This window comes from Calidris pugnax, unplaced genomic scaffold, assembly GCF_001431845.1.
Source record: "Calidris pugnax isolate Ruff unplaced genomic scaffold, ASM143184v1 scaffold211, whole genome shotgun sequence".
Taxonomy (NCBI): domain Eukaryota; kingdom Metazoa; phylum Chordata; class Aves; order Charadriiformes; family Scolopacidae; genus Calidris; species Calidris pugnax.
In genome coordinates, this window is record NW_015091083.1 from 1,691,470 (window position 1) to 1,706,291 (window position 14,822).

Genomic DNA, 14,822 nt, shown 5'->3' on the forward strand with positions numbered 1-14,822 from the left:
TGATTCTGGGTGGCAGTTGGTCTAGGTTTTTTTTTTAGTATTATGAGAATGGGACTTAAAAGCAGTGGGGTGGAAATATATGTAATTGAGTATCTATGGGAAGAATCATGTCTTGCCTAGGGGAGATACTCTTGCCATTTGGATTGGCTTCTTTATTTATGCCAACTATAAAGTCTGCTTCCCTAAAGATAACATTTGTTATTCTAGTAAAGTTTATAGGATGTCAGTAAACAGGCTTGAAAGTAAGCAGAAGGAGTTTGGAGATCATCTTGGTGGTGGAACACGTGCAAGTTTTCATTGAGGTTGTCGGGTATGCGCAGCACCCTAGTTTATCTTACAGCTGCAGATAAGAGTTTGTCTATGCTGAATTCTTGTCATTGATTTTAGCTCAGGGAATGTCCCACCCTTGGGTCAGAGTATTTCTGGGTCAGTCACAAAGAAAATAGGGAACTGGCATGTGCTGAAAATAGCTCAGATGCCACTGACTTCATTAAGATCAGGCTTGGAGTCCTTCCTCTCACTTTTTTTTTTTTCTCTTTGTGACTGTCAGTGGAAATAACACAAGCCAAATTAGCCGGAAATCTTGCGGTTTTATATTAAAGCAGTTCAGATGCTTGTTCAAACTATGATTGATTTGGGAGAGATCTTGCAAAACTTGCAGTTTCAGGGGTATTTTAATAGCTAGAAATATTCTCCATAATTAATTATGGTTAGTGTTTCATCTCTTGCTACCATTTTTTTTCCCCATGTAATTGAGATAGGTGCATGTAGTTGTTGTGTGTCCATCCCTGTCCTGTCTCCCCACTCCCAATTTTTATTTTTTTTAAATGTTTCCAAAATTGCTGACTTTACATGTTGCTCCTCTGGATTTCCTGGTGATTTAGGGCTATGTCTTGCTATGAAAGCTTTGCAGTAGGAAAAGATATTTCCAACATTGAACACTACTGTAGTGCAGCAATTGTACAAATTGTTATGTTTCCCATTCTTTCATAGAACTGGCCACCCCCCCCCCCCCCCACCATCACCACCCTCCAAACCCTGTGTCCTATTTTCATGATGGTTAGCAGATGTGGCATCCACAGAGTAACTGATGTCCAAAGCTCTTAGCTGTATTCAGCTTTAGAAACATTGAAAGAACTGTAGAGTAAGAATGTGGTGAGCTGTCAGCTTTTTCAAAATCAGCTTTTGCATGCATCTCAATTTAGGTGCCCCTAGAAGTAAGATGTTGGAAAGAGAGGAATCAAACACTTAATTTTGTGGGTCATATGTCTTTTAGCACTAAAGCTTTGTGCCATTCATTTGGGATCTGTAATTTCTTCTTCATGGAGAAAAGAGGGCTTTAAAGGTTGTTGAAAAATGAAAATAAATTTCTTTGGTTTCTTGAAGTTCACACTCCATGTGAAGAAAACAACGGTGGTTGCTCCCATCTGTGCCTGCTGTCTCCAAGAGACCCCTTCTACAGCTGTGCCTGTCCCACTGGTGTGCAGCTAGAAGATGATGGCAGGACGTGCAAATCAGGTAGGAGTTTTCCTTTTCTACAGTGACAGTGCTGACTTGGGTTGGGGTTGACACTTAAAAGTTAAGCCTTGAAGAAGTGAGATGAGAGGAACTGCCTGACACACTGAAATGTCACTTTTGTCCTGATGAAGAGGGCAGAAATTTTGCACCCAAATCTCCTGCCAAAGATGGTGATTTTTATGAATAAAATTAATCCCTTGCATCAGAAATCAGAGAATCTTTACTGTATTTTGTGTCTTTTGACTGTATTTTGTGTTGCCAGTTCTCTGTAGGAATGAGGTAGTATGTAGTATTCCCCACAGCAGGAAAATTTTATTATAAGTAAGCTATTGTAGGACATCTTTCCGTTTGTACAAAGGACCGTCGACAGACTTACGCTCCCTACCATTTGTTGTCTAGTGATGCAGTAGTGGTGTCTGAGTTGTCGCCTTCCAGTTGCATTTTAAAGTTAGCAATATGCTTGAGACAAGTTCTGCACACAGATGTGCCAAAACCACACATTGCCTGTGTGCCCATGTTCTGTCTTAGAGATAACGTAGTGGGTTGCCCCTGCTTCAGTTAGTTTTATAATCTGTACAGCAAAATTCAAAATTAAGATTGAAACGAAAAATACTATTTTTCTGGTTCTGAAGATTAATCATCCCTTTGTTTCCCCCTGGGCTGCTCTGTGGGAAAGATTAATGAGGAAAATTGCAATGAGAATTTTTTCTTCCTGGGTCTAGTTTGTGGTTTTTGGACATTATATTTAATTTTAAAATGTGAGGCAAGGCTTTGTGCGAAGACACTTATAATGTTTGCTGCTTGAGATAATTGAGCTAGAGAAAATAATGTTGTAGGTGGCTGTTCCATGTCACTGAGAAGTAGAAGGAAAGGCTTGTGTGTTACCACTAGAAAGCTGTTTAGAGAATAAAAGCTGGATTATATGCTTTAATTGAAAAGTATAACTAGATGCATATTCCATATTTGTAAGTTGATTAAGTCTAGTGGTATACTTTGAAAGCTTTGTTTTATCATTGATCAGGAAGCCTCTTTTAAATGTGTCTTACAAAAGCATGCAATTAACACTGATATGGTGGTAGGACACTAGGAGGCAAAGTCTTGGAGAATGTTCTGCCAACGGACTGCAAGACACTCTGCTGCCTGTCTCCAATGTGTTTTCAACAAGTCTTGTCAAAGAGTATGGTCATTTTCTGATGTGGCTTGAAAGCATAATAGATTCTTTTCATTTGTGAACTTGAAGCAGAATTTGAACACTGAACCTCCAGGGTTTAGGGACCACCTTTAATAGCTCATCGTGCTGCAGTTGTCTTATAAGATAGTTCTTGCAGCTGCTGAAAGACCTTTCTCTTTCCTCCTTCCAGCTTTGGAAAGTTTCCCTTTCACAGCTTTTAAAAAAACATGGGTCAATGCTTGGGACAACAGTTTTAGATGTTCATATTGACCTCATGTTTCTGCCAGTGGGGATGAAGGTCAGTCTGCTTTTGGCATTTTGGTGGATAGCACAAGCAGGAGTGACTGCTGATACTGCGTTTTCACCTTTCCATTGTCAGGCTAGACAATCTGTCAAGGGTATTCTGACAAAGGAGGGCAAAAAAGTGGGATGGGAACAGGAAATGTGGTTTTGCATAAGAATGTGGCCTTTTGCTTCAGTTTTATGGATTATTTCTTTCCCAAGCTCCACATCTTTTGTTGTCCTGTCTACCTTATGCCAACATGCATGTGCTTCTCTTTCCCCTCTTTTAATTAACTCCTTGGTTGCAAGGAACTGACTTTTTGTTCTCTGCACGAGTCCTTTGTAGTAAAGTTGTATCGGGAACTGCGGATGCAACAGTGTTTACCACTTCTACATTTTGTTCCCTATTGGCTTGGGCGAAAGTGCAGAAGTAAAAAGTCAATTGGGCATATTGGCTTCTTTGACGTTAGACTTTTAAGTGAATTATACAATTATTAAGTGAATTATAAATTATTTAAGTGAATGCTACTGGGCATTTGTTTGCAACAGGAAAACACATTCTGCTTGCAAAATCTGTGTCCACTGGTGCAAATATAACTGTATAATATTACTGTATATCTCTGTCAGAAAGTATTCTTGTGCAGAAAAGCCCTGAGGCTCTTAGGCTATTTCAGCTCTCTTGGATATTGAAGAATACATATATTGGTAATGTAGAGGTATGAGAGATCTGTACCTGTTTACCAAGAGTGTTGAATAGTAATGGACCTAGGTAATTAAGAAAACATGAATTCAAGGACAGGCTGTGCCACTCTTTGCTTTGCTGTGGGTTGTGTCTGTATTACTGTACAAAGCGAAGTTTGGTTTGATTGCCAATGGACAAGCAAATAGGCCACTTTAAAAAGCAGAGCAGAAGTATGAAAATTTTAAAAGCTTGGGGACCTTCTTTCAGTTATTTTGCTGGCTTTGGGCTATCATGAGATTTTTCTTTGTTTAAGGATCACATTTATCTTTTTTATGAACAGAATTATTGTGATTCATGAGTCTTTTATTTTTCTGTGAGGGCTCTTTTCAGGAAGCTGTTCCTCCTTCTTCTGTCCTGGGGTTCCCTTCCTATGATTCAGTGAGTTCTGTTGTTGGGCTAGTAGTAGTTTGAAATGTTTTGAGAAAGGCAAATGTAGCTAGTGTCATGTCTCCAGCAGTAAACTATTTGATCCTTTCTTACCTTGAAGGGCAGAATCTTGAGGTGATAACTGCACAGTCTCCTTTGAGCAGTTTCACCATCTCCATGCTTCTCATGGTCGTTTCCTTGGTGCACAGTGAACAACATGAACTTACCTGTTTCTGACTACAGCTGATTATATTATCTTCTCATAAACTCTGATTATATTCTAGCACTGACTCGGGACTGTATTGGAAAGGAGCACTCCTGTCCTACATAATCTGTTTGTCATAAGGGAAATAAACAGAAGGAAAACTCTTATTTTCCCTTATGTCCTAGAACCTTGACAGCTGCCTGCACGTCTGTTTTGCACCCTTGCCCACTCTGTGATTGAAATGTGACTGTAGAAAACCACACACCTCTTGGTTGCAAGATACTTGTACTTCATAGGTGTCTTCTGTCCTGTGCCTGGTGTCTGGCTGCCATAGGGAGATGTTATCTGGAAGTTCTGGAGGACTTTTTTCTCATTACCCCTCTCCCTACTGCACTCCCAAGGGTGTATCATGCTTCCTTTGTTTATCAAGGAGTTGTTGTTCTCATGTTTTTTCTTTGTTAGGCTGAGATGGGACTTCTTAAAGATTACTGTGATCCTGATCACTGATTTGTGTAATCGGCATCTCCCTCAATGCCTGCAGCCCTGTTAGTTCCATAATCATGGCAGTGTATGGTATTTCCCTTGCTACACCTGGACCCGTGTCGCACTGCCTACTTCAGACACATCCTATTGATTGTTTAGCACTAAAACAATGGGCTAGGGTGTTATATACTCAGTAAGAAATAGTATTACATGGAACTATATTTCACTGAGATACCTTTGCAATATACCAGAAAGTGTTGTAAAAACTGTCGTGGGTGCTTGACAGTCTAGGATATCAGGAGGCTACCTCTTCTATTTCTACTCCGTTTCATTAAAATTTTATAAGTGGGGTTTTTTTCTTTCATTCATGGTGGAGGTCTTGTTTATTTTGAGTCTGTTTTCCCTTTGTTTTCGTTAGTATGTTGTGTTTATTTGATCTGTATGAAAAGATTACATTAGTTTCTATTTATAGCAACTTTTATCCTCCTAAATGGGGAGTACTTTGTGTAGCGACAAAATGAAATAGCCTCGTATGGAAATGACCTTGTTTATAATTTCATTGGATAAAAGCCATTAGAAAGATGCTGTAAGGAAGAAACCTGGAGGGAATAAGAAGCATTCTGGAAGGTCTGCCTTCATCATCTAGCTCTGTTGTCAGTGGTTTTGCCAGGGTAATGAATGAAACTCTTTTCAGGCTTTGGTGCATGTTTCAGATTGATGACTGCTTTCCAGGACTCTGAAACACTGTCTAGTTAGAGATGGTAACTGTCTTAATTTATGTTTGCTTAGGGATCAGTTTTTTGCGTGTGTATGTGTGTGTATAAACAAAAAAGTGACACTCTCAGTGTCTCTTTCAGCAGTATCGAGTCTCTGGGTTGATTCTGGTTTTGTGCTGCAGGAGAACCACACCCTGGGCCGGCACTGAAAAGGTTTATGTGTAAACTTTGTTATCTTGCATTCACCATGGGCTAGGTACATACACATGGAAAGTTACCAAGACCCAGTGATGACTTGTTAAGCTTCTGTAGCTTGAATGCCTCTTCAAACATCGGGTGACCAAGCTCTGTTTTACTGCCTCAGTGTAGCAACAGTGAGGTTGAGACGCTCCCTAGATTTGCAAACCCTAATTTACAGTTGTTTATAATTTTTTTCCATGATGTTTACCCTTTGACAGATGATTGTGTTAGCTCAGAATTGAATTTTCTGTGGCTCCATCATACTTGGAACACAATAAATAATGCTTAAACTTCAAAGCACTATACAGCTATCAGCCCCAGAGAGGGCCCGTGGGATGTAAAGTATTTATTTCTGTCTGTGTAAAGGAGGACAGCAGTTCAGAGAAACTAATATGTTCAAGGGCTCTGGTTGAGTGGGAAATGCCTGCAATTAGAAGTCAACAGAAGTGGGATTGTAGAAAACCTATTGTAAGTGTATTTCTGTTCTTTTTTATTATTATTTTTAAATATTGATTATGTATCTTGTTGGGTTGTAATGAGTTTTTGATCATCATCTGTGTGCATTTGAAGGTGTCACTGCCAAAACTTTGTTTAACAGAAACTAGGTGATAGAATGGCTGTCACTTCTGAAGTCAGTGATTTCTTAGCCTGAGCCTGTGGGGTTGTGTGTCTCCAGCACAGAATAGGTGCATTTAAACTTTAAAACCATGTGTTGCAAGGAAATACCAGAATCCAAAGACTGCACCCTTTTTCTAGCGGTGGGGATTTCTAACAGACTTTTTCTTGGCCCATTCTTTTTCCTATGGATTGCAATGAACTGTTATTAAGAATTCTGTGCGAAGGGATGTTCTTTTATTTTGTTAATAAAATCTAGAAGCTGGGACTAGGATATCTGTAAGCTAACACGCAGATTTACCATTTAACATTTCCAACTTTCTCTTCTCTTCCTTTAAAACACGTAGACAGCTGTCAGGGGTGGGAGAGTAAGACTTGGTTGTTCAAGTGCTTTGTGGTCTTTGGATGAAACCTTTGTATAAGGACAGATTCTTTGCTTGGTACAGCGATAGCTAGACGACTGTGCTGATCTTTGATTCTGGTTACTACTAATGCAGTTATGACTGTTATACTAATGCTAATTTGAAAAAGTCTTCATAAGAGTTACCTACTCTTCTGTCATTAGTAACTTTACAAAGCTTTGGGCTTGCAAGTGTAGTACTGGGTATGTACAGACTTAGGGTGTTCCACAGAAGCTCAGTCCTAAATTAGAGTAGGGTAGCTATGACTTCTGTGTTACAACAGCTTCCTCTGGAAGAAATGTTACTTTTGCCTTAGTCAGCTGTTCTGTGCTAATGATCTTATCAGCTGTACAGTTTAATTAATATTCTGCTTGTGGAGTTTTTTTAGTGGCTGTATGAAAGTGTCAAAACTCTAAATTTTAGGTGTTCTTTTCTGTTTCAGGCAAAGTAACTGTTAAAATCTGTTACTGAGATAATGGAAGAAACAGTAGACAATAGCTTTTCACTGTAACACGCAGACAGATATGATGTAATTTATGAGTTACGTGAGTGCTCTGGTATTTCCTTTCTTTGTCACAAGTGTTAGTTTTCCTTATGCCTACTTACCTTTCAGTTAAATCAAGTCCTGTCTGGATGTGGGCACTCAAAATACTCTTTCAAAGAAACCTTTCCTGTTTCTTTTTTGTTGATTGCATACTCCCACCACACACAAACTCTCGGTTTTAAACTGGTAAACCTGGTGGATATTGCATCCTCTCCACAGTCTGCAGTGCCAAGTAGGGGAGAGCATTCATTGCCAGGTTTTCCCAGCCCACTGCCATCACACAGTATGAAGCCGTGCTCTCTTCCTCTCAGACTGGAAGATAAATAAAGACCTGGACTGGGATTTGTAGTTCTGTTCGTCTTGCAACTGGCTCTGTTAAGGTACCTGAGGAGAAGATATAAAAATAATTTCCATTTAGTTCTAGGTATTACCAAAGTTTGTTTCAACTCCCTTAAATATTTCTATTTTCAGTGGAAGTTGAATAGCACAAATGGGGTTTTGCACAGTGGTGTTGATTTAATCCTGTCATAGTGAGTTAAAAAAATTACACAGAAATTAATGAAAGTTAAAGAAAAATTATGTCATTTTTCCTGAGATGTGAAGAGCTTAATCCTTGTGCAAGATGATGTAATTGTTTTGAATATTGGCAAGTTTATTAAACAGCATGGCAACATTGCCTTTTTTCATATACTCCATATAGAATAATTAAGTTTTCTCCCCTCCCCTGCTTTTTGCCATACACTGAAACTTTGCCAGGTAATTCACTGTCTACAGCAACTGGCCAAAAAAAAAAAAATCCCTTGCTTTTCTGATATATCTTTTTGGTTTATCAACAGTGCTGAGATAGCTGTACTCAAACAGCTTGTAAAAGAGTTGCCTGCAGTCAAAGTACTTCTAACACACTCTTTACAAAAAGCGCTTAATATTTTGTTCTTTGGAGAAGAGCTAAAAGCTTTCTCATTTTTACAGTTTATCTGATTTTTTTCCCCTCACAAATATAGAGATTTCCATAGTTGCCCGTAAATAGACTGAGTCTCTACATGCAGATGCATGCACATGCACACACATAAAACTGGGGGAAGAGTCTCACAATGGAGCATTGTTCTAGCCTAATTAGCAGACAGACAAATGGGAAAGGAATAGCATGGCGTTTTCTGGCATAGATTAGCAGAGGCAGCCACTGCAGTCTACATTTGTTTAGGTTGGGTGAATAAATTGAAGCATTTGTTACTGTATTATAGATGTCTTGTCACTTGTCAAACGTGAAGTGGGCCAAGGGAAGAATAAAAAAGGCTCTTGTCAAGCTGGCGAGATGGCCTGCTTCACTGCTGTCAGCTCTGATTGCTGTTAATTTTGCAAACAGAATACAGTTGCCATTTCCAGCACTGAAGCATGAATTTTTGATAACGAGAGCACAAACCAAACAAATCAAAGCAAACACCATACCTAGCATGGATATTAAAAATAATTGATTACGGGGTGTGGGAAGAAAGCGTCAAATGTATGAGCAAAAAAAAAGTCTCTTAACCTGCTTCTATAGGATTTCTTTATTGTAAAGAGTGAATATAGATTGTAAAGAGTGAGTATAGTCTTCAGGGAGTGAGAATAACTGTCTTGAATGGTATTATTTTGTTTTCTGTTCTGTTTGTTTTTTAAATTCAGATGTTGTTCTGCATGTTAACCAGAACAGTTCTAGGCTTTTATGCTTTTAAACCTACTGAAAAGTTTTGCGGAAGGTCTGCAGAAACCTTTTGCTGAATAAAAAAGGACTAGAGAAAAGTAAACTGTTTAAAGTTTAAACTAGTTGGGAAAATAAAACAAGAATTTGAACTTGGGTTTTTTAAAATGCTTTCTAAATGGAAACTTTAGTGGGACCTAATTCCTTCTGGTTTTCTGATCTATGGTTTGCATAGAGGACTTCACATAAACTTCTGCTGAAGTGTTTGGTTGCTGCAATTGTGATGTTGGAATAGCTTGCATTCTCCGCTTCCCCCCCAAAAAGGCTTTTGTTCATTGTATGGTGTTATATATGACCATGTTATAACAGTTAGCAATTCTGCTGGGAATCTCTTAACCATGTGGTTACAAAAGTGATTGTGGTGAGAGAGGTTTTTGAAGATGAATTTAATTATATAAATGTAGTAGCACTTTAGCACTAGGTAAATAGCTAGCTCTAATATATTAGGCAGCTTCTAGGGTATCTAGGATAACACTAGGCAAGTCACAGCATAACAATTCTGTAGCCTTGAAAACATTCCTACCAACATTAATAATCAAAATACCTCCATGATACAGATAAAACTAATGAGCCAGACAAGCGTGTTTGTCCAGGTTTTTAGAGAGAACCAATGTCAAGTTCTCAACTCTTAGTGATGTACTCAGAGCCTGCTGCCAATTCTTTTTTCTCTAGCAGAAATTTGTTAATAGTCACATATGGTTATAACCGACACTGGGATTTTAGACTGTGTTGTAATAAAAGCCAGGAGTTTTGCACCTATCAAAAAGTACCCATGATAACAATCTTTTAACAACTTTCTAGCAGGGGGCGGAACGTAATGAGGTATGCTGTGATAACATTTTCTCTGTTCACATGTTTTTCAATGTCCAAGGATGTAGATGCATGTCTGTCAAGAGTCTTGTGTAATTGACTGAATTTTAAGCATCTCTGTGGTAGAAATTGCCAAGCAGCCAGAACTTTAAATTGGCCAGGTAGCTCATTCCCCTTACTATTTCTTTTTCCCATAAGTCTTCGTTAGAGGTATGTTAGAAAAGTTTACCAAGAAGCATCTGGTTCAACTAACTACCAATAAACTGTCCTGGTTGTCAGCTGAAGTGAAGGTGGTTTTTTTCTGGTCTGCTAGGTCAGCAGAGAAGAAGTTTCTTTTCCCTGTTTGTTTTCAGCTGTGTGTGTCCATGGGACAGAACTGAGGTTGGGAATATTTCTACAGCAGTGTTTGCCTGCAGAAAAAGCCAGAGCAGCTGAATGTGTCAGAAACAGGATTGATTTTCTTCCCTTTGCAAGAAGGTTGTAGTCATTATGTAACTGCTGATTCAAGGGGTCCTGACTGTCCTGTTCCTGGTCAAAATATTATTTTGTAGGCAAGTGAATGTGTGATCATACACAGAGGTGAACATGTGACAGAGCTGGATAAGATAAAATTGAGTCTGATTATCGCTGCTGTGAGGAACTGAAGACTGTTTCGCTATTACTTGTGAATTTTAGTGGGGTATTAACAGTGTCTTTCCTCCTGTTGTCCAGCCAGCATCTTGAAGCATAATTTGGGCCTTAGCCGAGTTTATTCCTCTAATACATTCAACTCTGACCGCGTTCACAGTGAACCAGGGTGAAGCTGCAATCAGTTGCGTGAAGAGGCAAACATACACATTTGATTCTTATCTGTCTGTTCCCATGCAATGTTGCTTGCAGTGTTGGTTGTCTTAGAAATACGTGTAATAATTGGTAATTGCTGTATTATCAGTTGCTAGTCATGTATTTGATGCTCCTCTGCTTCACTCTACTCGTACTTGAATATTATGATTGCAGGTGCATTAATATAGTAGAAATTCAGAAGTTAAAATGGATATGAAACCGAGTGCTGTGGGTGGCTGGACAGCTGCAGTGCTGCTTGCTTCTTGAGACAGTTGAGCTAAAATAATTTAAAATTTATTTAAAATTTAAACTCTTCTGTGTTTGTAGAGGACTTGGATGACCAGGTACATCCCCCTTTCCATGTTGAGCTTTGGGGCCTGAATTTTTACTTAGCTTGCACTAAACAGGAGGTTTTATTTTGACTCCCACAAGTGAAATATTTCAGAAATACAGGAGCAAGACATGAAATTTCGTTACATGAGGTATTTGTTTCTGCTGTAGTTGGTATACTGTTGTAGCTTGCTCTCTGACCTCTGCAGTTGCAGGTCTGCAGCTGGTTTGCAGGTGCTCTCTCTAACAGTGTTTTTTTTCCCCTTTGGCTATTAAGTTATAAATTTAATTTGCATTAGGAAATAAAATTATTTCTGTGTATTTAAATGTATTAAGAAAGAAGACCTTTTGGAAAATTTTCCTTTAAAGAGACTATTTGGTGGTGGACAATCTGTACTGTTGGAGGCAATATGGAGGTAATATTAATCCGTATATAATATGACCTGGGTTCCTTTAATTTCTACTGTTGTCAAGTTAACATGCTCTGGACAAACCAGTGTCTGGTGACACTGTACATTCTTTGGAGATGATAATGTCAGAAAAAAAACAATTATGTTAAATACTTAGCACCATGGGACTTGACACAAGTTCAGTATTTCTAACAAAATGTCAACACAAATAAGTTAATGAAACGAGATCTAAGAGCCTTTCTATTTGAACAGGCTCCATAAAAATTTCATTTTTAACACTGCATGGATCAGTTTTGACTACAACCCTTTTACTATTTTTAAGATCCTCTGTTTCTGCTTAAAGTTGATTCTTTCCATATTATTTTGGTTTTACCTGTTTTCTAATTGAGAGATGTCAGCGTAGCCTTGAGACTACTGTTCCTGGGGTAGTCCTTGATGTAGAAAGAGAGAACAGCCTTGCAGAGTATGCACTGCTTTTGTTAGAATCATAGACTGGTTTGGGTTGGAAGGGGCCTTAAAGGTTGTCTAGTTTCAACTCCTCTGCCTTGGCCAGAGACATCTCCCACTGGACCAGGTTGCTCAAGCCCATCCAGCTTGGCCTTGAAAACTTCCAGTTATGGGGCAGCCACAACTTCCCTGGGCAACCTGTTTCAGTGTCTTACCACCCCCACAGTGAAGAATTTCTTCCTGATATCTAATCTAATTCTACCCTCTTCCAGTTTAAAACCATTACTCCTTTGTCCTATCAGTGCAGTCCCTATAGAGAGTCCCTCTCGAGCTTTTCTGTAGGCCCTCTTTAAGTCACTATTAGATATTTCCCAAGCCTTTTCTTATCCAGGTTGACGAGCCACAACTCTCTCAACCTGTCTTCTTAAGAGAGGTGCTCCAGCCCTCTGATCATCTTTGTGGGCCTCCTCTGGACATGCTCCAACAGGTCTGCGTCCTTCTTCTGCTGAAGACTCCAAACCTGGATGCAGCACTCCAGGTGGGGTCTCACGAGAGTGGAGTAGGGGGGGAGAATCACCTCCCTCAAACTGTTGGCCATGTTTCTTTCAATGCAGCTCAGGATACACTTGGCCTTTTGGGCTGCAAATGTGCATTGCCAGCTCCTGTTGAGTTTCTCATCAGCAAACACTTCCAAGTCCTTCTCCTCAGGGCTGTTCTCAATCCATTCTCCACCCAGCCTGTATTTGTGCTTGGGATTGCTGCAACCCAGGTGCAGGACCTTGCACTTGGCCTGGTTGAACTTCATGAGGGTTGGCATGCCCCACTTCTCAAGCCTATGGATGGCATCCCTTTCCCCTCCAGCATGTTGACTGCTCCACACAACTTGGTGTCGTCGGCAAAGTTGCTGACGATGAACTCAATCCCACTGTCCATGTTGCTGACAAAGATGTTAAATAGTACCAGTCCCAATACCAACTGCTGAGGAGCACCACTCATCACTGGTCACCAGTTGGACATCAAGCTGTTGATCACAACTCTTTGAGTGTGGCCATCCAGCCAGTTCGTTATCCACTGAGTGGACCATGTGTGAAATCCCTGTCTCTCCAATTTAGAGACAAGGTTATCTGTTCACAGATAGCTTTTTGAAATAACTGTCTGGGAACTATCTCGCATTTGAGGTACTCTGAAGTAGTTATAGTGAAGTAGTTGACAGTGTCACCTTTAGTTCATGCTGTTTGCCATTGTATGTAGTTAATATCTCAAAGATGTTTTGTTGGAATATATGTCTAGCAAAGAGGCATGGTAGAAGAGGAGTTACAAACTTTGTACTGGACTTCTGTCCACTGTGGTCTTTTTAAGAAAACAGTTGATTGATTTATTTTTCACTACTCAAGAAGTAAACCAAAATTAGTATGCTTAGTAAAGGAGCTAAAATCCAGGAGATTCAGGAAGCTTTTGAAAATGAATACTCTTACTAGCAGTGCCTTCTAAGAATTGCTCATGCATGTTGTTCCCTTAACAGGAGGAAACTTGAAAAATAGGAAACTGTTGCTGTGCTATCATGGTTTGGGCTGGACTGGCCACTGAAAAAATGACAGATGCTCTCTGACCCCTCTCCCTTCAGAGAAGGGAAAGCATCTCCCTTCAGGCAGAGGAGGAAGAGAGAGAATGAGTTTAGAAGAGAAACTAAATTAATGAAAATATTAATAAAATTGGAAAAAGAAAATAATGAAAAATACACAGTATATACAAAACCATATCAAGCTGTATCACAATCTTGTTACCGGCAGGCACTGGGAAAGTCCCAGACTGGACTCAGTGACGGACTGGAACTGGATTCCTAATCTGGATTCAGGAATGCACAGATTGAGATCAAAGGCAGGCAAACAGAGAGTCCTCCTTGGACATCGGCCATTGAAGAAAGGGAAAGCTGACCCTTTGATCCCTCAGCTTTTATACTGAGCATGAGGCAGATGGGCTGGAATACCCTGTTGGTCAGTTTTGGGTCACCTGTCCCGTCCACTCTTCCCTCTGTTCTTTTCTGCTTCCAATCCTCCAACAGGACATACAGCAAAGTTTGCTGTCCTGGGTTGTTATAGCAAGAAGTATAAGCAAGAGCCTCTCTTCATGCCATTGCTCAGCATAAGTTAGAAACAATCAGATCTTGCCACTCTGAGAGTGGTGGCTGTCAGAAAAAATATACTGTTAATTTCAGAGAGTCCAGCTAGTTAAAAGGCTTAGCTGCAAAGTAAAAATACTGAACAGAAAATTAGTTTTGTGTTACCTCAAACTAGGACATGTGCTTACCTAAGGAGGCAACGGAGGAAGAAAGCCTTGTAAATTGTGTAGTCACCTGGGGTGGTTCCCTTCTGAACTTGGACAACAGGTCACTAGTTTTGCTCTGTCCAGAGAAGTGAGCAGAAGTTTCAAGCATAACAAATACTCTTCCTGAAAACCTGGTTTTATTTTGCAACCTTTGAAGTTATAAAATCTGTATTAAGGAAATTTGATGGTAGACATCTCGCTTGCTTTGCTGTCATGAATGTGTGGGCTTTCCCTCTTCCGTTTTCTCCACATGGTTTTTGAGCGCTGAGTTATTGTTGCTTTCCTTCTACCCAAGCCTTCCCTCAAAGTTTGTTGGTGCCACTGATGCTGTAGTTACCAAATCTTCTGGAATTCCAGTCCAAAGACTGGAAAAAGCTTCTTGCTGGAGTACTTCCCCATGCCAGCACAAGTGTTTGTGGAGCTCTGCAGTGAACTGGTCTGGTTCTTAACTTAGCCTGATGGCTTTATTTCTGTTGAGTTAGTTTTTGTTTGGATCAGCTCTTTAATGTGGTTTGCAACACACAGCCATGCTGTGCTTGAGACGGGATGACACAGAAGTGAGAACAAGCAGCCCATGGCTAGGAGAAGGGCAGCACAACTTCATTCAGGAGTTGTGATGACTTGAGGTAATTCAAAGTGCACATTAAACTGTCTCCT

The 14,822-nt window shown here is 39.8% G+C and overlaps 1 protein-coding gene across 3 annotated transcripts in view; it reads left to right on the top strand.

The window, feature by feature from the left end:
* The window catches only part of LRP5 (LDL receptor related protein 5), a 155,398-nt gene that overhangs the window by 64,688 nt on the left and 75,888 nt on the right, over positions 1–14,822 (top strand). For all 3 annotated transcript variants that reach the window (XM_014957624.1, XM_014957625.1, XM_014957627.1), the window contains one exon: positions 1,387–1,518. In XM_014957624.1, coding sequence (XP_014813110.1) covers positions 1,387–1,518 — 132 coding nt within the window. The remainder of the gene's footprint in view (positions 1–1,386; positions 1,519–14,822) is intronic.